Source organism: Podarcis melisellensis, assembly GCF_964234715.1.
Source record: "Podarcis melisellensis genome assembly, chromosome: 1".
In the NCBI taxonomy this organism is placed as follows: Eukaryota; Metazoa; Chordata; class Lepidosauria; order Squamata; family Lacertidae; genus Podarcis; species Podarcis melisellensis.
This window is the reverse complement of record NC_138528.1, coordinates 112,918,785-112,945,005: the sequence shown is the minus strand read 5'-3', so window position 1 is coordinate 112,945,005 and position 26,221 is coordinate 112,918,785. Positions and strand designations below refer to the sequence as shown.

Genomic DNA, 26,221 nt, shown 5'->3' with positions numbered 1-26,221 from the left:
ATGCAATACTATTATCATTGAGATCTAGCCATTAGGTGGCAGTATCTGCCACTGTGTTTAAAACCGCATGTTAAAATTGGCACTGCTGGGGTTGTCTAGAATTTCTGCTACATATTTATCTACCAATGCATTTGTAAAAATAGAAGGGATTAAACACCTGATTCTCTTTAGATCTGAATATAGCACACCCACTGAGCCCTGGATTCTTTCTTGACTCTAGTGCTGTTTGGTTTTTGATATAAACACCGTGGGGGAGACCTAACTGGCATTTAAGTTGTCCAAGAATTGTGCATTTAATCAGCAATACAGTAACTAGCTTGTACATAGCTGTTTCCACACAGATGACACACTTTACTTTCTCCATATGCTGGAGGACATGGCAGTGGTGGCAGCGGATAATTTGTCAACCTCTTTTAAAGCCATCCAGGTTGGCACTCTCACTGCCTCATGAGTGAACAAATTTTATACATCTCTTACTATCTTCTCTTATGCGCCTTTTTCTCCAAACTAAGAGCGCCAAATGTTGTAGTATCTGGGTGGGGTAGCTAAAAAAAGAGATGGTTCAGACAGAATACTAAACCACAGATAAAACAAGCCACAGTTCATAAGCCAAAACTATGGTTTCATGCTGGTTTGTTGCCAAAAAAGCAGACAAAAAAACCCACATGCTTAGTCTACTTGGCTAATTTTTGGACACTGCTATAAGCCATACTTTGGCTACATAAACCTTGGGCTAGCATTATGTGTGAATCAGGCCATTAAGTGAAAATGTGCAACTGAGCTTCAGTGCCATTAATGCAACTCTGGATCTGCTCCAAAAATGGCTCCCACAAATTTTCAAAATGAATGTTAACCATGAGGGGAGTAAAGATGCCACAGGGGTGGGGGACAATTTGGAGCAAACAAAACAAAAAAGGGAAATTACTTCATCAGCAACAACACTATACAGTATTTGGCATAGCTGTAAATTCCCCGTTAACTCTTACGACTTTAATTCATATTATTTCATAAGAATTACAAAGTATGTGGAGCCACCCCTATCATTTCAGTAACATTTTTAATCATGATAAAAAGGTATAAAAATTTCCCACAACCAACGTACATGAAATATTATGTGACAAAGAAATTCCATTTTGGTTAAAGCCATTAATCTAATGGACAAATCCCAGGGAAATCAAACAGGGCTGAAGAGTGTAATCACAAAAAGCTGTGTACTTGGTTACAAATGTAGTGACAGCTCCACAGGTACATCTTCACTTCAATGTGTATTTGGGGCTCCACTAGCAGGATTTCCTACTACCTTCAATGCAGTGGGTAACATTGTGAACAAAGCCGTGTCCCCTCCACTGAAGGGCATGGGGAAGTCCTTGTGAAAGCTCCATGTGCGCATGGGAGGAACTGCTGAACTGGGATCCAAATGTCCATAAGACAGGGATGGGGAACCTGTGGCCTTCTAGCTGCTGTTGGACTGCATCCCCTATCATCCCTGATCATTGGCCAAGGTGATTTGGGCTGATGGGAGCAGAAGTCCAACAACATTGGCAGGGCTGCAGATTCCCCATTCCTGCCACAGACTTTTAAGCAATGATCTGTTATAGTTCATCGTGTTGGTAGACGTTATATTCCTTGGCAGATATGAAGCCGTCTCCGTCATGGTCATTCTTTTTAAATATATCAAGCAAGACATCTTGATGAACGGAAGGGTCGCGTTTCTTGCCATCTCTTTCAAATTCCTTCTTCAGGTAATGGTCTATCTAAAGGAACAACAATCGACAGATTTTTTATCTCAAACATTGTTACGTATTGAAAATGGTGTTAATTTAGGTTTAGATGCTATAACAGGGAACATCAGAATATGACCCGTGTTACCTCATGTTTTGAGAGTTTTTTGTCACTATCCAGGTCCATTTGAGAAAATGCTTCAACACTGCGGGGTCCTTGCGTTACTGCATACAGTTCAATCTCAAAGATCAGGGTTGCGTTAGGTGGAATCTTTGCAGGTTCTAAAAATGGAACAAGACCATTTTGGGAACTGTGTACACACATCTGACAGATAATCTTAACCACAAACTGGAGTATTTTTTATGGTTATTTGGAAATGTGTAAATTATGGACTCTGGTATAAATATTTGTTTTTTAAATACTTTGCTTTGTTGAACTACTTTGAATTTGAGGCAGCCCTCCTGATTATTAGGGGCAAAATACAACTGGGTTTCCCCCTATACACACTCCTTTTTGGGGTGTATTCCCACGTGGACTGTGCCCTAAGTATATTGTCAAGCCATTCTAAACTAGTAAACTGCCTACTCACAAAAAACAACAACAGTTCCACCAGATTTGTTTTGTCATTTTCAGAAAGCTTGAAAAATGTCGTCTGTGCTTCAGCCATCAGTAATGGCTGGGGTGGGGGATGGCAAGCCAATAGCCTAGGGCAGGGGTCCGCAACCTTTTTCAGCTGTCCACTGTCCCTCAGACCACGTGGTGGGCCGGACTACATTTTGGGGAGAAAATGAATGAATTCCTATGCCCCACAAATAACCCAGAGATGCATTTTAAATAAAAGGACACATTCTACTCATGTAAAAAGATACTGATTCCCGGACCGTCCGTGGATAGGATTGAGAAGGTGATTGGGCTGCATTCGGCCCCCGGGCCTTAGGTTGCCTACCCCTGCCCTAGGCCCTGCCTTTGTCCATCGGCATTGCCAATTGGCCTTTGGTGGGCGAGGCTTCAGGGAAGACCACAGGGAGAACTTCATCCCTCTTGTTCACTCAGGGGCCCCCACATTGGACTAAGGCCAACACTTTTCTCATGAATGTCAGAAAGCTACTTGATAAATATGAAATGGCTATCTAGTCAATCAAGCATGAACAGCCATTCCACTAAAAACAAAACAAAACTTGAAATACGATTTTTGGAGTAGGCAAGGTTAAGATTTCAGGGATAAAAGTTTCTCCACCTCAAGGAGGAAAACGGGCTTCAAAGGAAATCCATGTTTATCTTCTGGTTTGATACAATATCCTCCTGTATCAAAAGGGATACGGTGGTACCTCGGTTTAAGAACAGCCCTGTTTACGAACTATTCGGTATATGAACTCCACAAAACCAGAAGTAGTGTTGCGGTTAGCGAACTTTACCTCGGTCTACGAATGGAAGCTGAACGGTAGAAGGGCACCGGCGGCAGGAGGCCTCATTAGGGAAAGCGTGCCTCAGTTTAAGAATGGCCTTGGTTTAAGAACAGACTTCTGGAATGGATTAAGTTCGTAAACCAAGGTACCACTGTACCGAAGTTTAGCAGCTTTTGAGAAAGAAAGCATACTGATAATGGCAGACAGGTAGCAGTAATGAAGGAGAAAGCTTCCAAAGTCAGTCCGAAACAAGTATTTCGCAAGCCATGCACCTGCAGCTGCCAAATACAGAATTTGGGAACTCATCTAAAATGATGAAGACTAAACGTATGGCAGTTCAGACAGAAGATTAGTGCTAGAGTGACATGCTTTTCATGCAGGCCATAGGTTCAATCCCTGGCATGTACAGGTAGGGGTGGGAAGGTATCCTACTTGAAACCCTTCAAAGCTGCTGTCAGTCAATGAAAATAATACTGAGTTAGATGGGACACTGATCTGCCTCAGTGTATAAGGCAGTTGCCGATGGTCCTATAATTTATTTTTGAGTGTCCACATACTGCACTGAAAGCTAAATGTTGCAACAGATATCCTCTCCGAGAACTAAGGGAGATCAAACGTCATATACAGAACTCACAATAAATAAAAATGAAATTATAAACTTTAATGTAGAGGCTAAGACAGTGTGATCCCCTACACTGAACAGAGCTCACCAGCCTGTCAGGTTGATAAGACACGTTCCTTGTGTAAATGTCTCAGGAAGCAATAGGAGACTTAACTGAATCTCTGTATGTGGGTGATCATTATATGTATCTGGCCTGGTGTGTCCAATGGGTCACAAGTTGCCCTGTGCTGGGCCCAGAGACCTCCCCCCCCCCTTAAAATTGTTTAGTAGACATCCTCACACATGCTTCAGCAACACAACTGCTTGGTTTCTAGAGTTAGTAGCTAAACTAAAAAAAGGAGAAAAGATTTAAGCGCAAGCAGTTCTGAGAGTAATACATACCACAGGAAAACCCGTGAAAAGTTCTAGAAAGCCACATGCATTCTTGACATTCAAAACTAGTGCCATCTTGCTCAGCATGCACAAACAATGCTCTGAAAGAATATAAGAGGGTTGTACGTGGGAAGAAAGGCCTCCTTCAAAAGTTCAGCCTAAAAAAGATAGTCACAGTTAGTATTCAGCAAACAAGCAGTGCATATTTGCACGTTGAGAATACCTATTGAGAAATCAAGGTATGTTAAATCTGGTTGAGGTATGATGGCCAAATCTACCGTATTTTTCGCCCTATAGGACACACTTTTCCCCCTCCAAAAATGAAGGGGAAATCTGTGTGCGTCCCGTGGGGCGAATGCAGGCTTTCGCTGAAGCTTGGAGAGCTTCAGGAAGCTATCAGCAAGCCTGGGGAACCCGCGGGAGTTCCTGCAGGGCTCCCTAGGCTGCGGATAGCAGCCTGCTGCACGGAGCGTGGGGCACGCTGAAGCAGAGCGGCCCACGCTTCGGGCAGACATCGGGCAGCCCCACAAGCTCGGGGGACAGAGGGGAGGCACAGCGCCGCCATCCTGCTGTTCCTCGACCTGGTTTGGAGGCTGGCGCTGGGGAGAAGCATGCTTCTCCCCAGCGCCAGCCCCACAAGCTTGGGGGACAGCGGGGAGGCGGAGGGCCGCCATCCCGCTGTTCCCTGACCTGGTTTGGATTCCCCGACCTGGTTTTGGGGGGGAAATAAAGGAAACTCCCCCCCTTTATTTCACCCCAAAAAAACTAGGTGCGTCCTTTAGGCCGGTGCGTCCTATGGGACGAAAAATACGGTATTTTTCACTTCAGCAGACTTTGAATCACAAGTTGGCCTACAGAGATGTTGTGCACGTCAGATGTCAAATCACAATGAGGTCAAAGCTGGGCACCTGGATACTTAAAGATTCACCAGTTCCAGCTAAGATTCAAAAGGCAAAGGTTTCGGCCCAATAACGTTAGATGTGATTAAGTCCCACTGGACAAGTCAGTCACAATTATCTCAACGCACAATTATCTCAAGTTCCAACTAAGTTTAGCTGGACTGGAGTCATGGTGAAGGTTTACTCAACATCACTCTGACTGGAAGATAAGTGGTCAACATCACTCTGGTATGGGCCTAAAATTAAGATCAGTTCAGACATAAAGCCAAACCACTGCAGGGACCGGAAGAGCCCCTGCAGGCTTTTATGTTCCCTCCTTGCACATGGGGTTCCCTTCCTCAGTTCCTGGATTTTGCTAATTCCCTATGATGTTCAAACTGACAAACTATGGATAGTGCTAACCAGGATTTAGAAACTCAATCCAAGCAGTGGTTTCATGAAGGCAAGGTACTAATGAAAGGTTACCAATTTCAACATCAGGACAAACTAGGGTCAGGAAAATGCTGAAAGTGAAGGAAGAAACCTGCAGGTAAGAGGAGAGGAAAAGGAGGCTATAAACAAACCTGTGGGGCTACTTCTGGTCATCAAACAAACAATGGTTTGGCAACATGCTTGAACTGAACCATAAAGCTAGGTACAAAAGCAACAGAACTGAATTGAATTGAATGGTTACAGCCATTACAAAATGCCAGTGAATAAGTAACATGTAGGGAAGAGGCTGGAGATGTGATAGATAGATATAGATAGATCCCAGTTCCTTCTCTATAGGCTAAAGCAATACAGCTAAAGTAGAGAGAATGGCTATTCGCCTTAACATGCAGCCTTGCTTTACCATATCCTTGCTTCCCATAAGCAAGTGATGGAGGTATGATCACTTTCCGTTTCTCTCCAGGACACATATTCAGCATTGCAATATCTAAACCTTTAATTACTTGTCCGACACCAAGGACAAACCATTTTGGGTGGCCGTTGTTTTGTGTTCGACTACAAAGAAATATTAAAAAGAGAGAGAGATTTAATATTTACAGGTTTAAGAAACAAGTTCAGTATACAAGCACATCATTTTTGGTCAAGATTTATTGGTACTTAAATGCCTGGGGATACTTGGATCTGGACTGTTTTCACACACTAATACCACATCCTGTAGAATTATATCTGTTATATTTTATTTACACAATCAGAATGAATTTCAGGAACAAAAATGCTTTTTCTGTACAGCCTGAGCAGGAGCGGTGAACAACGTTATAGCTAACTGTTGTAGCTTGTCTTCAAAGCCACCCTACTGCCGTGCTCACAGTTGTGAAGGATATTCTTATGTTATGAATAGCCCGTGTCACTATTAAGAAAACGAGGTCGGAATAGGCCAATTTATCTGGGCTGTCCCTGGATAAAGTGATTTTCTTCATTAAGTTTTTAACCCAGCTCAAGGTTGTCATCTGAACTAGCCAGAAGTTTAACTGATAATCAATCAGTCAGTCCATCATTTGAAAAATAAGACTTTAGGTAAAAAGGTAAAGGTAAACGACCCCTGGGCAGTTAAGTCCAGTCAAAGGCGACTATGGGGTTGCAGCACTTATCTCGCTTTTCAGGCCGAGGGAACCAGTGTTTGTCCACAGACAGCTTTCTGGGTCATGGGGCCAGCATGACTAAACCACTACTGGCGCAAAGGGACTCTGTGACCGAAACCAGAGTGCACAGAAACGCCGTTTACCTTCCTGCTGTCACGGTACCTATTTGCACTGGCATGCTTTCGAACTCCTAGGTTGGGGCAGGAGCTGGGGCAGAGAGACAGGAGCTCAGTCCGTCAAGCAGATTCAAACCGCCAACCTTAAATCAGCAAGCCCAAGAGGCTCAGTCGTTTAGACCACAGCGCCACCCACATCCCAAGAAATGGCATTTTGGCGACTGTAACCTTGGTTTAAGGAGGCATTTGGCACCTAGCTTATACAGGGCGAGTCTTTTAAAAGAGGGCCTGTGGAATATGTGTACTCTGTATCCACAGAGCCTCTTTTACAGTGGCGTAGCGTGGGTTGTCAGCACCCGGGGCAAGGCAAGTAATTTGCCCCCCCCCTAACCCATGGATTTGCGCCCCCTAACCCTAACCCCCAGATGTTGCGCCCGGTGCGGCCGCCCCCCCCTGCACCCCCCACGCTACGCCACTGCTCTTTTAAAGGACTTACCCTGTATATCTGAGTTTCTAACACTGCACACACATATAAGCTAGGATCCTAATTCCTTCTTAAACCAAAGTTACAGTTTTATTTTTCAAATGATGGGTTATAAACCGTAGTGCGTGCATGCAAGCTTTGGATTGCCTTACCTGCAATAGAACTTGGACTTCTCCCCGGCCAGGTACCCGTCGTAATGGGCATTCAGCAGGTCCCCCTTCTTGCTCTTCGGATGGCAGTTTTCGGGGACGTGCACGACTTCCATTTGAACTTCGTCGGCGGAGGCGCCCTCCTCCTTCTTCTGCCCGTCCGCCCGGAGGGTTACGAGGGCGAAAGCCTGGAGGAAGAAACAGATCCCCGCGGCGAAGTGCATAGCTGCTGGAGCACGAGATCGCGGCTGCGGGATCTGCCTCGCTGCTCGCCGGGGCTGCGTGGCACTGGCATTGTTCGACGTCACGGGAGCCGAGAGGGGCGCGGCCCGGGGCTGCTCCAGCCTCTGTCTCGCCTCGCCTCCTTCCGGCGGACGCGCGGGCGGCGCGGGATGTGCCCCGCTTGCGCTGCTGGCCCGCTCTGCCTCCTCCGCCTTCCCCATGTAGGTCTTTCGGGAGGTGGCACGACGGCGCGGAGCCGCTTTAATCCCCGGAGCTGAAGGTCTCCTCCCGCATCCCCATCTAGGCAGAGCGATGGTAGCTATTCGTTTGGGGAAGGATGGCCCAAGTGGGCAGGATTGCAGGTGGATGCAGAGATTGCAGATTTGTAATCGGGAAGGGGAGCTCCTCCTGGTTTGCAAATCGGCGTCGCTGCAGCGTTTTTTCTCTGCGCGGTGGTGTCATTTTGCGCCCGAGGTGGGGGAGGCCGGAGGAGACGCTTTTTTAAAAATTAAGAAACAAAAGCCGGAGCCCGATCTTGTGCGTGCCTGTTCGGAAGTCAGTCCCGCCAAGTTCACTGGAGAGCTGCTTCCGAGCAGATGAGAGCATAAGGGTTGCAGCCTCGAGCGGGCCAGGCAGAATAGAAAGGCGAGCGGGTGTATTTAAACGTGGAAAGCCGCCGTGCTCAATGCGCAAAGCGAGCGATCGCATATATGCAGGGTAGATCTATATAATATATATTAATTACGCCCGGCGAAGGCTGCAGTGCAGACGTGGCGCTCGAGTTTTCGGACAGGCGGTGGAGGCAAGCAGCCCTTATGCGTGTGCGCGTAGCTTGCTTTTTCTGTTTTTGTTTCATCCACCAGCCCCTTTCATCCAGGAAGTAAATGAGACGTCGGGGTCAATGGCACCAAGCGCAAAGGCCCGTGAAAGGTGGGGGGGGGGGGAGGGGGAAAAGGGGAAGGAGAAAAAGAAAGAAAGAGGCCGGCGAGGAGAAGAGGGAGGCAGCCGCAGCCTGTGCGAGAGGGTTTGGTAACCGCTTTGTTTCCCCAGTGGCTGCGATGTGCATAGGCAATGCATGACTCCGCCGCTCCTCTTCCTGCCGCACGTGCCCGCACAACCCAGTCCGCGCAGCACCCCCAAAGCCAGCCGGACCCGAAGGCGGCTGCCGCTGCCGCTGCTTCCCCGCTAAGCTAAACCACCCAGCCGTCCATGTACATAGCGGGGCCGGTTGCCGCCGCCGCGTCTGCTCGAGAGCGCCGAAGGGGAGAGAGGGCCCGCGCCGTTCCTGCTGCCTTTTCTCCGGAGGAGGGCGAGCAGGATGCTGCGCGAAGCGCGCCGCTGAACTATGGAAGGAGTTCTGTACAAGTGGACCAATTACATCACAGGTGAGGGGCGACCTGGGCACCTGGGCGAGGGCCGCCCGCCCGTGGTTGTTGTTCGGTCGTCGTCCCTGGCGACGCTGCTGGAGCCCGGGCGCCGGCTTCCGGGTTGGGGGTGGCTGCCTGGCGGCTTGGACCGGGTTTCTGCCTGGCAGAATGGAAGGCGCGCTTGGCTAGGGCTAGGGAAGCAAAAGGCCGCCGCTTCAAAGCGTGCGCTCCTGCGTTTGGCCTAGTGCTGCCAGCCCCCTGATCTGAGAGCCCCTTCCCACACATGCTAGTCTATGGCCATTTAATGTGGGGTGGGAAACAATCCTCGCTGCCTGTCAAAAGTGCTCCAGGATAGGGGCTTGTGTGTGCATCCATCTCCCTCCCCCCCCCCCAAGTTTACCTCATCTTTCCTTATTGTCATCTAATGGATTATGGGATTATGATAGAAGTCGTTTGTTTTTAAGTCATCATGAGTTTCTTTTCATACCGGGTTGTTATTAGGTGTGCGATCTTTGCTGTTTATTTTGTTGTTTCTTCAGCTTGTAAGCCGCCATGTGTATAGTAATACAGAAAGGCTGTATGCAAATTAAAAGTGCAATGAAATGAAATCTTAGAGCTGGTCTGGATAAAATAGTTGGCAGCCCCGCAGGGCAGAGAGGAGAGGCGATTGTGTATGGAAAGGGGGAGTCCTCTCTCATATTATGCCCATTTTGCAGTGTTAGAAACTCAGGTATATTAGCTTGGCGCCAAATGGCTCTTTAAATAAGGGCTACAGTCGCCAAAACAGAATGCCTTGTTGCCGTGTTTCAGCCAGACGGCTCAAAAGTCGTATTTCTCAGTATGACTTTTGGGTTCCTGAAATCCATTCTGATGGTGCAGATAAAATATAACTGGCTGAATTCAGCTGGATGTGTTGCTAATGTGTGAAAATAGTCAATATCCAAGGATCCCCAGGCATGCACCTTCAGATGGCAGAGACATCAGATAGCTTCACTTGGTCGCTGGTAGTCAGGTGCAAAATGTGCCTGGCGAATTTTGAACACTGCCCTTTTGCTCCATGACTTGGGTGGGGGATCCAAGGGCCTGAGAACTGGCTGCGGCCCTCCAAGTTGCTCTGACTGGCCCCTGAGACTTTCCTGGCCAATCCATTCCCTCCCAGATGCACCCCTTTCTGGTCCTAGGTCACACCCTCTTTGAGTGCTCTTGTCTGGCTGGAATGTGTTCCTGAACTCTGACAATGCCTCTTGCTTCCTGAGATGGAGGGTAGCTGAGGGTACATGAGTGAGCTCATCTACTGTACAGAGGTGATGTTTGCATTCTTTGTTTCCTCCACTTTTTGCTATGGCTGTGCCCTGAGGCACCGGCTTGTGTCTCCTGAGTGGAATGTGGCCTTCATGCCGAAACAGGTTCCCTACCTTGGTTCTACCAAGTTTCACTTGCCAATTTTAAATGCAAACATAGGAGACAATTGAAGGGCAAATTGGCTGCCTTGATCACATCTAGGTTCTCACCAGAGTTTCCCTCTTTTATTATCTATCATCCTGCTATATCTCAAGAGCTCCTACCCAAAATATATATGGTGACTGCAGGTGTAATTAAAGTTGCACTCTGTTTGCCTGTGCTTTTAACAGTGTCTTCCCTGCTTTAAATTTAGCAACTTGGCTGAGTAAATAAGGCTGCACGCAGAGATAATGGCAGATATGGCCGCTGACAGATAAAAGAGGGCTTGGAGTTGCATTGCATGGCTGGGGGTGGGGGAAGTAACAGAAGGAAACGTTTGAAAAATAATTATGGTAAAAGGTACAGTAGGGTTCGGAAGCATTTTGTAGGGTTGCCCCAGCCATAATTCCTAACATGACACTATTTGATCTGTAGCATGATAGGACATTTAATTTTACCCAGGCCCCTTCGGCAAATTTAGAGACTTCACATGACCACAGCAAACTCTGTTGAATGTAGACAGAGAGGGTATCTTGTCTGAAAGGACAGACAACATTTCATATACTTGTTCTATGGAGCTATCAGAACAACCCCATAGAGCCAATAACCTGCAGGAACTAAGCCTAACAGAAATAATCTCATGTTCTTCCCCACTTCACTCCACTTCCATTGATTGTAAGCCCCCTGGAGTAGACTTGTCTTCTCCTTTGTAAGCAGTCCCGGCACACATACATTGCTATTTGAACAAATAAGACCCTCGTGATGAACCTTGACATTCAAAGATAGCTTTGGGGCAGTTCAAGGAAGCAAGTAGATGTGAATGAAAAAGAACCCCCTACTGTGCAGGTATGTTGAGAATACAATAGATATTTGACCCTCCTTGTCACAATATGCTAGTAAGATGTGGGAGCCATCGCTTGGCAGAAATGCAGAGGAAGAAAGTAGCACAAGTTGTTATTTGTTTGTTTTATACCTTTCCCTTCCGTGAAATTCTCAGGGTAGCTTTCAAAAATGGATTTTTTTTAAAAAAAAACATGCAACTTAAAAATGTATACAAAAATATAATGAAACAGGCAAGCTCCAAGGCAACAAGGATTGCTTGGGTTGATTTGGCTGGTGGAATGTTGAGGGGGAAGTAGCTGGTTGGGGGAGATTGGTTAGGAAGGAATGGCTTGTGACCGCCTGCCTGCCAGCCATATAGATGTTTGTGTATGTATACAGTGATGCTCGATAACTATGGCTGCAGCTGGTGTGTCATATCAATACATGACTGAAAACCTAGACGAATGATTGATTCTGCTGATAATGATGGCTGGTGGTTGGGTCTTGCAGTTTTGATTTGTGGGAGGCAAGACCATTCGCATTGCAGCCTCCACGCCCCTACCCACCCACCCAATAAACTATCCCCGCTGGCAAGACAACCATGCAAGGCATGCCGATTATTCACAGTAGTTGGTCTGATTTTTTTTAAGCAGACTGACCTAATTTGGAATTCCTAGGCTAATACACGGATCACACCATAAATTATCCTTGGGATTTTGTACATTTCCAAATTTTGCAATATACTTTCCTACTCGGAAAACCTATCAAAATGCATACTTTAGGACAGAATACATTTAGAAATGTAACACTGAAATTAAAATAGGTATTTAAATATGCATATTGTGATAAGGTACATACTTAAGTGCACATTTAAATATTAATTTCTGAATGGAAAAAAGTTGCAGATTAATGTAGAAATCTACAGAGCCAGACTATGGAACAAACACATGCAAAATTGACCAAGGCAGAAAATAGATCTGTTCATCCCAAACTGGTAGATACTGAGGTTTTTGTTTTTTAAAAATAAATCATACTGGAGAAATTTTATATTCTACTAGCACTGTTTCAGCTTGTCATTTTTTTACTTTAATAATTTTTGGGCCTTTCCGAAGAAGCTGTGTCTGTAACCAACTTTCGCTAGATAAGGATTGGGTGTACAAACGTTGTGCAATGAGATAAGAGAGAACACTCTACGAAAATTTTCTTGAGTAGGTTATTAATTTAAAGGAGTATACAAGTGAAATACTTGCTGAAAATACATTTGCACTTTAAAGCATAAAGAGATAATAGATAATAGAGGGCAAGTAGAATGAACCATCGAATAAATTCCACTAACTCATGAGCATTTTGTTTAATTTATTCGTTCGTCCCAGTTTGTTCTCTCATTTTACAGGGCTGGCCACTTGGACAGCAAAGGATGCTGTTTCCTTTTATTCTGTTGAAAAAGCTTTCTTACTTGCCAGAACAACAGGACTGTTTTGTTCCATTGCAGCAGATCCCATATGAGTTCCATAAGCTGCTTCATCAGGTCTCTACCTTAACTGCAGGACCACTGACTTTGTTTAATTCTGCAGTTCCTTTCTCATTCTGCTCAACTTGAATGAAGTTCAAATTCCTGCAATATGTGACCAAAGCACATTTGCAGGTGGCAAAAAACACTCCACTGGGAAGTAGCCTCTGTTGCGCTGTGGCGTGCACCAGATTTAGGGTTTTTTATGATCTGCAGTGATACTCACCTATGTGCTTTCCTTCAGGAATGTCATCGTTCCCATGAATAGATCTTGACTGGTTGGAACAGATGGCGGACAAAACACTCGGCTGTAATGCGGACAGTTCTTGCTTATAAGATTGGGTTTCCTCATAGTAACTGTATTTTCTCCTCCAGTGCCAAATGTACACTTGTACCATTGTATTGTTCAGACAGGCTGTCATACCAGATTCATAAAGCCTTCCTTTAGGTGGAGATATCAGTGACTTGCGAGACAGATGTGTCGGCTTAGTGCTTTAAATGCACTTACAGATTTAATCTCATATGCTCCTAAAAGCAGCTGGTAAATGTGAGCTATCCTTTTCCCTTATCAGCTTTGTTGTGCATGAATTAACAGGCACAGAGCTGTGAAATCTACATAGTAAGCATCCTTTACATCTCCCTCTTGATCTTTACCTTGTTTAAAGCACTACAGTACTCAACTACCTGCCCCTTGCCACTGGGGAAAAAGGACACACTCAGATTCTGTCCCTCCACTCTCTGCATTTGTGATCAGGGACCTCAGCGTATTGCTAGGGTTGTCTGCTAATTACAGATCTATGTCTCATGATAAATCACTTAAAAAAAAATACAGTACACATTAAACATTGTATTTTCAACACAGGGTGGCATTTTTGCATGTCGGAATAAAAAGCGACACCCCCTCCCAAAGTGTGCCCTGAATTCTGTCCTATTGATTAAAATTTTTCCTCCCATTGATTAACGAACACATTAATTAGTCTGCTGATTAAACTGGTTCAGTTTCCATCCAAACAAGGCATCCTGCTTGTGTACAGTCAAACCTTGGTTCCCGAATGGCTTAGTTACTGAGCAAATCGGCCCCCGAATGCTGCAAACCCGAAAGTAAGTGTTCCGGTTTGCGAACGTTTTTCGGCTTGAATGCAGGAAGCTCCTGCAGCCAATCAGAAGCTGTGCCTTAGTTTGCGAACAGATTCTGGAGTCGGACGGATTCCCGGAACGGATTAAGTTCCACTGTATATGCCAATTCCACTCCCCACCCCAAATGCAGATCTAAACAGATTCCACAGCTTTGTTCATTAGAGCTACATTGGGGGACCATTGCCCAACTTCTTCCCTTGACTGCCTTCACCAGTACCATGCTAGTAACTTCGTGCATGTTGGAGACAGGAGCAGTCACAAGCCCAGGACACCGAATAATAGTAATAACAATAACAACAATTATATTTATACCCCACCCATTTGGTTGGGTTGCCTCAGCCACTCTGGGGTGCTTCCAGCACATATAAAAACATAATAAAACACCAAACATTAAAAAAAAAATCCCACTTGTCCTGGTGTTTGGTGCCTTCATCCTGATTTGTGCTGCTGTGCCAGCACAGTGGCCCACAAAATAGTGACTAAACTGAATTTTATCATTATGTTCTTACATCTTACTGATAGTATCTGAACAACCAAAAGTGCTAGTTGGTACCCAATATATCCCCACCCCCAGTATTGCTTAACTTCAGTTCCCAGCATCCCTGGCCATGCTTTCTGTAGATGATGGGAGTTTAGTTCAGCGACATTTGGAGGGCAAAGTGTTCTCCACTACCTTAATCAACTAAGTCATTTTCAGGGTAGACTCAAATAAATCAGTGGATTTAAGTTGGTCAGTATGTAACTTGTCCACTGATTTCAGTGGATCTTCTCTTACTATAACTTAGTCAAATAGCATCAATTATTTCACGAGTTTTTAAAAATAGTACGGGACTTTGACAGAGCTGGCAAAGATACAGTCATCTGGGAAATGTGGATTCATATTTGTATGTTATTAATGTGAGTTTCTGTTTTGATTTTAAAAATTAAATAAACAGACTTAAATCTTGCTTACAACTAAGAGGTCTAAACTGAGGAACGGTGCTGTTGCTTGTGTGTGATAATTGCATTTTGAAACAAAGCAGATTAATGTTGTTGTTTTTCTGTTTGCACTGTTTCCCTAGGCTGGCAGCCTCGCTGGTTTGTTCTTGATAATGGGATATTGTCTTACTACGATTCGCAGGATGATGTTTGCAAAGGCAGCAAAGGCAGCATAAAGATGGCAGTGTGTGAAATCAAAGGTAGGCTCTCTCAGTAAGAAAACTCTCCTTACATTCTAGGCTGAGGTATCTAACGTGAGCAGGAGGGCTGGCCGATATCTGGTTTCCAATATTGCAATATATCGCCAGCTAAACATCGTGATATACCGATATATCACAATTTCTGAAATAAGGATGGAGCTATGTAGTGGCGTTGGCTGGCTTCACAGTTTTTCCCACATTGTGATTTTTGCGCGCACGCATACACATAATGATTCGCAATATATTGCCAGGTCAAAAACTATGAAACCGGTATCACAATATGGACTTCAAACCAGTTTTGGAGGGTATATTGCCCAGTAAAAATGTTATTACTGTATATAGTCATAGGTCCAGTAATTAAGGGTCTACTTCTCCCTTTGCTACTTCATTTTTTTGGGTTTTCCTCCCACCTCTTTCTTGCCCAATGTCACCCCGCTGTTCTCCAGAATCACCCAGAGAGGCTCTGCTGCCTTTGATTTCCTTAACTCAGGTGAAAAACTGTGGGTTATATCTGGTGGTAGTGCCACTCAGAGTAGACCATTGGAATTCATGAACCTAGATTAGTCAGGCCCCTTAATTTCAATGGGTCTATGCGGAGTATGACTAACAGTGGGCAGGATTCACCTAACCACCCTGTGCGTGGACTTCTGCTTTTTCAATGGGGCTTTCCCTCTCTTTGCCCCCCATGCCCCTGAAATAGGCTTCTGGGGTGGGTGGGGGGGTGGGAGAACCCCCCAGAATAGTGCAGGGGAGAGGGTATTGTTCCATCTGGCAGGCTGGTATGCTTGTGTTGCTGGAATGATTGGGATATAGAATCCTAGAACTGTAGAGTTGGAAGGGACCCTGCGGATCGAACCTGCAACCTTGGTGTTACCAGCATCATGCTGTTACCAACTGAGCTATCCACATGGGATTGGAAGAGTGCAACATTGAATTCCACCCAATGGCTATATTCTACCTCCACTGTCAGAGGCAGCATTGCCTCTGAATACCAATTGCTTGGAATTGCCCATGGGGAGAGCCCTGTTGTACTCAGGTTTTGCTTGCAGATTTCCTCAAAGGCATCTGGTTGGCTGCTGTGAGAACAATACAGTGGTACCTCAGGTTACATATGCTTCAGGTTACATACGCTTCAGGTTACAGACTCCGCTAACCCAGAAATAGTGCTTCAGGTTAAGAACTTTGCTTCAGGATGAGAACAGAAATCGGGCTCCTGCGGTGCGGCAGCAGCAGGAGGCCCCATTAGCTAAAGTGGTGCTTCAGGTTAAGAACAGTTTCAGGTTAAGTACGGACCTCCAGAACGAATTAAGTACTTAACCTGAGGTACCACTGTATGCTGGACTGATATACTAGATGATGATGATGATGATGATGATGATGATGATGGACTGATATAATAGTAGATGATGATGATAATAATAATAATGATGATGATGATGATTATTACCCTTCCATTCCCAGCCAAAACCGGACTCAGAGCGGCTAACATCAAATGTATAACACATTAAAATAAAATCAGGCAATCAATTAAAATACATCCTAAAATCAGATCAGGATCAGAATAAAATCCAATCAGATGGCAACCCGCAGATTAGGGTTGGGGACCTGAAATGCTTACCAGGCCCAACTGTTTGTGCTGAACTTATATGAGCCTGTGAGAAAAATTGGGAGGCCACTTTCATGCAAGTTCTTATGAAAGGGGAGGGGGAATCAGACTGAACCCTGACCAAAGGCCTGGCAGAACAGCTCCATCTTGTAGGCCCTGCGGAAAGATGTCAAATCCCGCAGGGCCCTGGTCTCCTGTGACAGAGTGTTCCACCAGGCCGGGTCTAATCTCCTTGAGGCTCGGGACCTCCAAAATGTTATTATTTGCTGACCGTAAGGTCCTCCGTGGGGCATACCAGGAGAGGCGGTCCCGTAGGTACGAGGGTCCTAGGCTGTATAGGACTTTAAAGGTTAAAACCAGCACCTTAAACCTCATCCTGTACTCCACTGGGAGCCAGCGCAGCTGGTGTAGCACTGGATGAATATGATCTCACGGCAAGGACCCCGTAAGGAGTCTCGCCACGGCATTCTGCACCCGCTGGAGTTTCTGGGTCAGCTTCAAGGGCAGCCCCGCGTAGAGCGAGTTACTATAATCAAGCCTGGAGGTGACCGTCGCATGGATCACAGTGGCAAGATATTGGAAGTAGGACAGTCGTAACAGGGAAGTATTAACTCTGTAATTCCAGGCAGTCTTTGAAAAATCTGTGCTTCTAATTTATCTCGCCCCTGTCGCAAGTTCATCCGACCGACAGCACCAGGATGGAGTTAATCATCCCAGGGGAACAGCATTTCTACATGAAAGCCGTTAATGCAGCTGAACGACAGCGGTGGCTGGTAGCCCTGGGGAGCTCGAAAGCCTGTTTGGCAGACACCAGAACAAAAAAAGAAAAAGGTACTCATACTTTCTTTTTTTAAAAAAAGCAAAAACAACCTACTAAAAACACCTGGTTTTTAACTATTGTAGTTATCGGTCAAATGCCCATCAAATGTAAAGTAATTATTTGTGGCAGTAGGTGGCACACTTTCGAGGGGTTTTGAGGTTTACAGCTCCTTACATTATTATTTCTTAACACTAGTAAAGCCCATAGTATTTTCTAAGCACCCTAGAGATATTAAAAGACAAGAGGGGCCCAGCTCACTGTGAGTAGAGGCTGGTCTGCCCTGCCCCAGCTACCTCAATCTGCCCTTAGCCAACCATCACCTGTCTATCTTCTTATTTACATCCAGTCTATATGGTGGCCCTGGCGACCAGCTTCCTCCTCCTTAGTCTCAGTGTTGCCATCATAGGAGGAGGATGGGAAAAGAGCAAAAATTAGTTGGCTCATTGGCCCTGGCTCCTGTTTGTATTTTATCTTAAGTCAAGTCACTTGGAGACATTTGTTGTTGTATAAAGCGACTATCAAATGTAACTACTATTGCTACTAATAATAATAAAAGTCAGACATTCCTTTTGTTTAAAGGAATATACAGTGGTACTTTGGTTCTCAAACTTAATCCGTTCCGGAAGTCCGTTCCAAAACCAAAGTGTTCCAAAACCAAGGTGCGCTTTCCCATAGAAAGTAATGCAGAACAAATTAATCTGTTCCAGACTTTAAAAATTCAAAACCCTAAAACAGCAATTTAACATGAATCTTACTATTTAATGAGACCTTTGAGCCGTAAAATGAAAGCAATAATCACTGTAAAGGTAAAGGACCCCTGACAGTTATGTCCAGTCCCAAACGACTCTGGAGTTGTGGCGCTCATCTCACTTTACTGGCCAAGGGAGCTGGTGTTTGTCCGCAGACGGTTTTTCCGGGTCCTGTGGCCAGCATGACTAAGCTGCTTCAGGCGAAACCAGAGCAGCGCATGGAAATGCTGTTTACCTTCCCGCCGGAGCAGTACCTATTTATCTACTTGCACTTGACGTGCTTTCAAACTGCTAGGTGGACAGGAATTGGGACAGAGCAACAGGAGCTCACCCCGTCGCGGGGATTTGAACCGCCGACCTTTTGTTCGGTAAGCACTAGGCTCTGTGGTTTAGACTACAGCGACACCCGCGTCCCCAATAATCAATGTACTATACTATAAAATAAAGAAGACAGTATTGTTGATGATAAAAATAAAAAGTATTATTTTTTCTTACTGCACTGATGATAGTCATTGTTTGGTTGGGGGGCTTTTACCCATTTCCACAGTGACACAACCAATCAATCAGTAGCTGAACTGGGTTCCACACAGTCACAAAAACAAATGAGCTGAAAAGGCCTCAAAAACAAAAATGCAAAATAAATAGCAAAAACAAAAGCGCCAAACCTAATCCGTTACAGAAGTCCGTTTGACTTCCGAAATGTTCGAAAACGAAGGCGCAACTTCTGATTGTTGCAGGTGCGCTGGAAACAATAGTCGACAGCTGCATCGGACGTTTGGCTTCCGAAAAACGTTCGAAAACCGGAGGAACACTTCCAGGTTTTTGGCGCTTGGGAACCAAAGCGTTTTGCGAACCAAGGTACCACTGTAAATGCCTACATCTTAAAACTTGTCACGGGAACTCACGTACCTGACCAGTGAAGTTTCTGCTTCCCAATGTCCTTGCAGAAGTTAATGAAACCAATGAATCTCTGAAAACCAAAATGTCAGAGCTTCGTCTCTACTGTGACCTTCTAATGCAGCAGGTTCATACAATCCAAGAATACGTTCACCATGATGAAAATCACCTGTCACCCAGCATTGAGGTATCGGATCATTTTTTTAATTAATATTATTTGTTTTGGATTGGGAGGAGAAGCATCAGCATTAAGGTGGACCCACTACTTTGTCCAGTAGGGCCCAAATACAACTCTTTAGTTTCAATAATTACTTTTGGTTTATGTATATATTAAATTGCCTATTTAGTCTGGTCTTCTCAAGTTTTTAAATCTGTGTTTTTAACTTTGGAGTTGTTGGTGTGTTTTTATTTTCCTGTTGTATTTAGGTTGCTTTAGATTTTATGACTTTCTATTTAGATTGTTGTCACCCATACTTAGTGTGCGTCACCCATAGAACTTTGTTATGGGGCAGCATGTAAATGTTTAGATAAATATAAAAAAAAACATCACTCTTTCATCTCCAGGTCTACTGAAAGGGGCCTGCACAAATAAAATTACCTATAAAGATCAATATGAAACAGCAAAATAAATAGTAGAAAACTTAATTGCAAAAGGCAGGCAAAAAACAGAAAGAGCAGCAACAATTGGTAAAATGGCATTCCGTGAAAATAGCGAAACAGCACCGGATTGTTGAAACGGTGGGTGTGAAACAGAGGCTGTAGTCCTGTACCCATTTGCCTGGGAGCAAGTCCCACTGAACTCAAGAGAGATTGCTTCTGAGTAGACTTTCATAGGATTGCACAGTTAGCAGCAGGTTGGATTTGATTTAAATCACAATTTAAATCACTAGTCAGTAAGACTTGATTGAAATCATATTTTTTTTTACAGAAAGACTCATTCTTGCTGGTATAATCTTAATATTTAAAACTAGATGAAGGCTTCATTTTTGGAACAATAAATTTTCAGAATAGTTTTCAGAGTAGTTATATCAAAAATTACTGATTTGGTTATACTATTTGAAATACATGCAGCAACAATTATGAAATTATTGTGAGGTTTAATAAGTTAACTTTATATTTGGACAACTTTTCTGCTGTACTTTATTGGAAGGAGAAAAATAACCATTCCCTTAATAACAATTTAAACAATTTATTTAACTAAAACAATAACATTATAGCATATGTATCCATGTTTGTTACCATAACTGATGTGGTTAAACATTTTTTTTTTTAAAAAAAAACTTAGACTGAGTTTTAGCACACATGAAAAACTTAAACCGATCCTTATTTCCTGATGAATAGTCTTTGGACTATAATGTAACTTAAATAGAAAACTAACTTTAGTAGGATTTTTCCTCCGAAAGCATTTTATTTTAAAAATCTGATTTAAATTTTAAAAATATGATTTTTTAATTATTATTATCCACCCTGGTTAGCAGGAATTTCAGGCCCTTGGCATTCGCAAATGAAAATGCTCATCCTTCCGTTGCACCAGAGAAAATTGTTACACCACAACAGAAACACCAGCGGAGTTTTGGCCTACTTTTATGTCTCTGTCTGCCTTTACAGCAGGGATATGAAATCTGTGGCCCCTTCAGAGGCTGTTGGGACACTATCAGCCCCAGGCAGCGTTGCCAGTAGTCAATGCTGAACGTTCCTCGCAGTCAGTCTAAAATACGAGCCAAGAAGAATGCTACACAAGCTTGCAGTTCATTAAAGAGTTGACGTGTTGCCCAGTCAGCGTCTCTTGTTTCACCAAAAAGCTTTTACCGGGCAACAAATGTTAAGTGAATTCACCTTTCTCAATTGCTTCCCGTGTTTCCAGAATATGAACGAAGCGTCCTCCTTGCTCAGCGCTACCTGTGACACATTTATCACGACCCTCGAAGAATGTGTGAAAATAGCAAATGCCAAGTTCAAGCCAGAGATGTTTCAGTTGCCTCATCCGGATCCTTTAGTTTCTCCTGTGTCGCCTTCACCTGTGCAAATGGTTGGACATTTTTTAATCTCTCTCTTCTCACCCCCCCCCCCCCAGGCTGGAGAGAATTTGAGAGAGTATGGTGGTGGGATGGTTTTCAAAAGGAGAGGTTCCCCCAAACTGCCATAGTCTGCTTTTCCCAAGTCAATGAGTTGATCCTCTCTCAAGAGTAATTAAGGCTGCGATCCTCACGAGGAAATAAGTGTTTACATTTTTAAGTGTCTGCAAGTGCCTGGCTGCATGTGTGTGTGGAAGCAAACTTGGATATGTTTTGGGGTAGTCAGTGAGGCCTTTCAGGGCCCAATAAAGTCAGTGGGATTTATTTGTGAGCGAAATACGTTTGTCATTTTTCTCCTGCCCTCTCTCCGAGGAGCTCTGGGGCGGCCTACATGGCTCCTCCCTGTTTTATCCTCACAACTACTCTGTGAGGTAGGCCAAGAGCCCAAAATTACCCATGGAGCTTTGTGGATGAATGGGGATTTGAACTCTGGTCACCCTCCAGCCTTAGTTAGCACTCTAACCACCTGGCCACACTGGATCTATGTTTATTGTTTTATTTTATGTATTTCTGTTTTTAACCTCTAAAACGGGAGGCCATGATAGAACATCTGCTTTGTTGTACACAGGAGGTCGTACCCTGGTCCAGCCCTCAACATATTCACTGCTTTGAGGGTTTGGGGGGGGTTATTTATTTATTTATCAAGAGGTTTATAAATTTTATGAAATAAATAAGTAGGGCTGGGCAATTTCCTGTTTGAATCTCAGGAAAGCTGCTGCTAGTTCATTGTAGTAATATCCAAGGAAACACTCTGCAAAACCATATGTACAGTTATGTTTATTTGGTTCTATGTTTTCAAGAGAATCCATCAAGAGTGCATAATTTGTGACTTTCAGAGATTTATAAGATTTCTGTACATTTGGTACAGAGGCATATTTCATATATTTCATACTGTTCAATGTTCTGTATAGATTATATTGTTTATATTGACGTCGCATTGTTGTACTTGGTCAACTTGCCTTGGATATTACTGAAAATTGTTTGCAACACAGGGGTTTAATTGTTTGGCCAGTTCAGTGTAGGCAATACTGAACTAGATGGACCAGTAGTCTGACTCTATATGAGACAGCATCCTATGTTTAAAATTACCTGCTTCAAAATAAAACAAACACCCACCCACCCAATCCATCCCTTTTTTTTTTCTTTATTAAAGAAAGCATCGTCCTTAAGATACAGATAACCAATAAAGAATTAGGAAGTATGTAATAACCTGTTTTGTTTTAAAATTACTTTCTAGATGAAACGTTCTGTTAGCCACCCAGGTACTTGTAATCCAGAGAGGTAAGTACAAAATGGCGAACGTATTACTTTTTAAAGTGTGGAAACCAACCAGCCAACCAATAAAAAGAAAGGTTCTTCATTATTATTATTATTATTATTATTATTATTATTATTATTATTATATGAAGCCCTGTATTGTCTCAAATAAAAAAGCAGTTATCTGTTTCCTGGTTAATCCAAACTCGCAGGATGGTATTCAGCCATGAATGAGCATGGCAAAGTCAGGTCCATTCACTTCAATGGATCTACTATGAGTAAAATTTCGTTGTTGAATACCACCCACAGTAAGCTGCATTGCAAGACTTGCACAAATATGGAGGGTCCTGACAGATAGCATGCTTCTCTCTGGTACTTTTTATTTATTGCTTTGTCACACTAAACCAAGGTTTGGCATAGCATGTCATCTGAACCAGGACTTGCGTTTAAGTTCTGTTCTCAATAACCACCAGTTGTAGCCAAGAACCAGCCTTGGTTACAGCTCTTGTTTATCTGTATATTTACGTTTCTTTTAGATAACACCTTTTTTCTCCAAGAAGCCAAAGGTGGCATACGTGGTCCTCTCCCTCCCAGTTTTATCCTCACACCTATCCTCTGTATAGGTGTTTTTTTGAGCCTGGGCCTCCAACTCTTGGTCACCAACTAACTAGGCACATTGCAACAGTGCTGCATTCGATGGAAGAAAGGGAAGGACACGAGAGGGGATTTTTTGTTGATTTGTGTTTCCCTATGCCCCTCCCAAAAGAAAACATGTTTCAGAGGGTTAAAGACCCTGCAGAACAAACAGGAGAGGTGGCACTGTGGGGATTTCAAAGGGAAGGGGAAAATGGCCTTCTGCTTCTTCCAGTGAGAGGCTGTGCTGGATCTCATTCGTTTACACTAACGGAAAGAGCTCTTTATTTCCCCAAAGGGCAAATCTGGAGCCAACCCCATGACTATTATTTAGTTGATTTTGGGGGGTTGATTTTTGGATTGTTTGCCTGCCTATTCAAGAAATTGTTTTGCATTGTTTTAACTTCATTGGGTTGCTTTCTGTTTAATTTTCTTTGAATCACCTTGGGCACTGAATCTGGGGCATGCGTTTTCTTTTAAAATCAAATACTTCAGCACCACCAGCCATTCCCGATTTAACACAAAGCCCTGCCCATGCCTCTTATACATCTACCCTTACCAAGGCTCTATCATGCAGGAGATTCTCAGAAAGAGCACAATACATCTTGTGAGTAGATGCTCATGGAGATCCCTTCCATGTACAGAACTCCTGTCTCTCTTTAATCTTTTTAGGTACCTTATTTCAGGAATGTGTACCAAACAAAGACCATTTTTAAAATTAAGTAAGATGAGCTGGAGAGAACTTTGGGTGTTAAGGACACGTAATGAAATGAGCAATGCTGTTTCATTTGCAGGAGCAGTCACTCTGTAAAAGAACCAAATTCATCCTCTCACCGGTTATCCCAAAGGTGGAGAAGGACAGTCTTAGATCCAGAACCTTCTGTAGATGTTCCCCCTGACGATATAGACAGTAAGTTCTGCTGTACCCATGTGCATTCTACTATCTTTGTGCTTCAGTTGGATTCTTGTTCTACGTTGAGATAGAAGACTCCGTGGCCATTATCTATCCTATAACAAATCAGCTATAGAAACGAGCAACGTAGTCTCCTGCATTGCCCTAGCCAAGCTGGGTGCTCAAGGAATTTGCATCCTGCCTTTTGGCACATTCAAGAGCCTCCACCTGGACTCCATCTATACTTTTTGAACGTAGGTATGAAAAAGTAGGAGCACAGGTATGCTGCTGCCCATTGTGAAGTGCATGTTAGTTTATAGGAGTGAGTTTCTTCACAGTAAATACAGGAATGATGATCACACCTGTTTTTCTCATAGGGAAATGTGGCCATTTAAACATACATGTGCTGCCTACAAGTGATTGCTCTGCGCACACATACCACAAATTAAATTCAGAGATTTGGGTTATCTAAATATCAGTATTCATCATTTGGTGCTTGATGGAAATAGGTTTGGGAGACTTGCTCTAGACTTTTTAATATTAGTAATAATAATAATAAAATTATTATTTGTACTCTTACCATCTGACTAGGTTTTCCCCAGACACTCTGGGCAGTTTTCAGCAGATAGAAGAACACAATAAGACATTGAGCTTTAAAAACTTCCTTATACAGAGCTGCCTTCAGATGTCTTCTAAAAGTTGTATAGTTATTAATCTCCTTGACATCTGATGGGAGGGCACCACTACCGAGAAGCCTGGTTCCCTGTCATGTCACATCTCACAACGAGGGAACCACCAGAAGGCCTTTAGAGCTGGATATTAGTGTCTTGGGCTAGACAGTGGGGGTGGAGATGTTCCTTCAATTATAGAGGGACAAGGCTTTTAAAGGTCAGCACCAGTACCTTGAATTGTCCTTGGAAACATACTTGGAACCAATGTGGATCATTTAGGACTGGTGTTATGTGGTCCTGGTGCCTGCTCTCAGTCACCAGTCTAGCGGCCACGTTCTGGATTAGTTGTAGTTTCCAAGTCACTTTCAAAGTAGCCCCACTTAATAACTTTTAAGAATTGAAATCATGCCTGTATATTTTTACTGGGCCGAACTTAGATCCTTTCTCTTTATGCCCTGCCCCATTTGGAGGTGTGGAAAAGGACATCTGAAGAGTCAATCAGGGTCGACAAGACTGGGCTGGATGGTCAAATAGTCTGAATTTATATAACGCACCCAGCTTGTCAAGGTCTAGCAGGGAAAGATGAAGGGGGGTTAAGATGCTTCTTTCAGCCATAGAGTTCTGTGCTGAGCACATTGGATAGGATGGAGCACAACATTTGTGTGCCATCAAGCCAAAATGACTAAATGCAACATTTTCAAAGGCACAGTTAAAAACAAACCCCGATCTGTCTCTTTGTAGGACCAGCATACTGTTCCAGGCATACTCTCAATGGAGACTTGGCGCCTTCAACCATTTCCGACGCAGCCCTGTTGGTGTCAAAGAAACAATCAGAACGAGAAGAGACTCTACCGCCTACATCCTGAAGAATTGAAGGGAAACACCTTTCTCTTAAGTAATGCTATGCAAAAGCTGCTGTACTTCTCCTGTTGTCGTAGGGGGTAGTTCGTTCCCTGTGTGAAGGATTTCTCTGCACTTTATAGAATAATGTAAAAACTAACTTCAAAGCGTATTTTATCTTTATATAGTTTATTTGCAAGAATATTTTCCTACAACCTTCAGTTTGTGCATTTTTGAAACAAATTATGGTTCGACGGATAGGTAATGTACATTTGCAAATGTAGCCCTCCTTTTTACAAAGTGTGATGGTCGTTTAGAGCCTTGACAAAAAAAAAAAGTTTTACATTTGGGATAGGGAAAACATGTGCCATAGACCGGACTGCTCACTTGAACACATTGTTGCTTTGCTGGTACAGTATCCTATTCTCGCACACAGTTCACTTCCTATTGAATTGAGTGGCAGTGCTACCGTAATATTAATATTATTATTATTATTATTATGGCTCGTGGTTGCACCTTTCCTGCCAGGGGATGCTTTTTCTCACATTTAGACTGAGATGGTATTCCTTAAACATGGTTTATTGGTAATTTAATATTTCCCCCTTCTTAAAAACCGTGGTGTACATAAGGGCATAATCTCTGCAACTTGGATCTCTTCTGTCTGGTTGGAATTAGTGACACTTGAGTATAGTCTCAGGGCATGTTCCAGCCAAAATTAAGCCCTCTGAAGCCCTCTTGGTTTTAATGAGAATGAAACCAATGAGATT

The 26,221-nt window shown here is 43.7% G+C and overlaps 2 protein-coding genes across 6 annotated transcripts; one reads left to right on the top strand and one right to left on the bottom strand.

Annotated features, from left to right (window-relative positions):
- Nucleotides 1-1,038: 1,038 nt before the first annotated feature.
- On the bottom strand, nucleotides 1,039-7,781 carry FKBP7 (FKBP prolyl isomerase 7; the record flags this gene model as incomplete). The annotated part of the gene is made up of 4 exons (XM_081898836.1): nucleotides 1,039-1,754; nucleotides 1,870-2,003; nucleotides 5,854-6,005; nucleotides 7,342-7,781. The coding sequence occupies 4 exons, from the start codon at nucleotides 7,779-7,781 to the stop codon at nucleotides 1,593-1,595; spliced, it is 888 nt and encodes a 295-aa protein (XP_081754962.1). The 3' UTR covers nucleotides 1,039-1,592.
- PLEKHA3 (pleckstrin homology domain containing A3) lies at nucleotides 7,646-25,626 on the top strand. 5 transcript variants are annotated; one of them, XM_081898782.1, is made up of 9 exons: nucleotides 7,646-7,781; nucleotides 8,611-8,945; nucleotides 14,898-15,014; nucleotides 17,296-17,451; nucleotides 19,137-19,273; nucleotides 20,951-21,115; nucleotides 22,399-22,442; nucleotides 23,846-23,961; nucleotides 25,356-25,626. In XM_081898782.1, exons 2-9 carry the CDS (start codon nucleotides 8,906-8,908, stop codon nucleotides 25,478-25,480), a joined length of 900 nt encoding a protein of 299 aa, XP_081754908.1. In that variant the 5' UTR covers nucleotides 7,646-7,781; nucleotides 8,611-8,905; the 3' UTR covers nucleotides 25,481-25,626. The 5 variants fall into 5 exon arrangements, with proteins under 5 accessions (XP_081754908.1, XP_081754909.1, XP_081754910.1 ...); XM_081898783.1 differs by having other exon boundaries at nucleotides 7,735-7,875; XM_081898784.1 differs by lacking the exon at nucleotides 7,646-7,781 and adding an exon at nucleotides 7,797-7,922.
- Nucleotides 25,627-26,221: the final 595 nt, after the last annotated feature.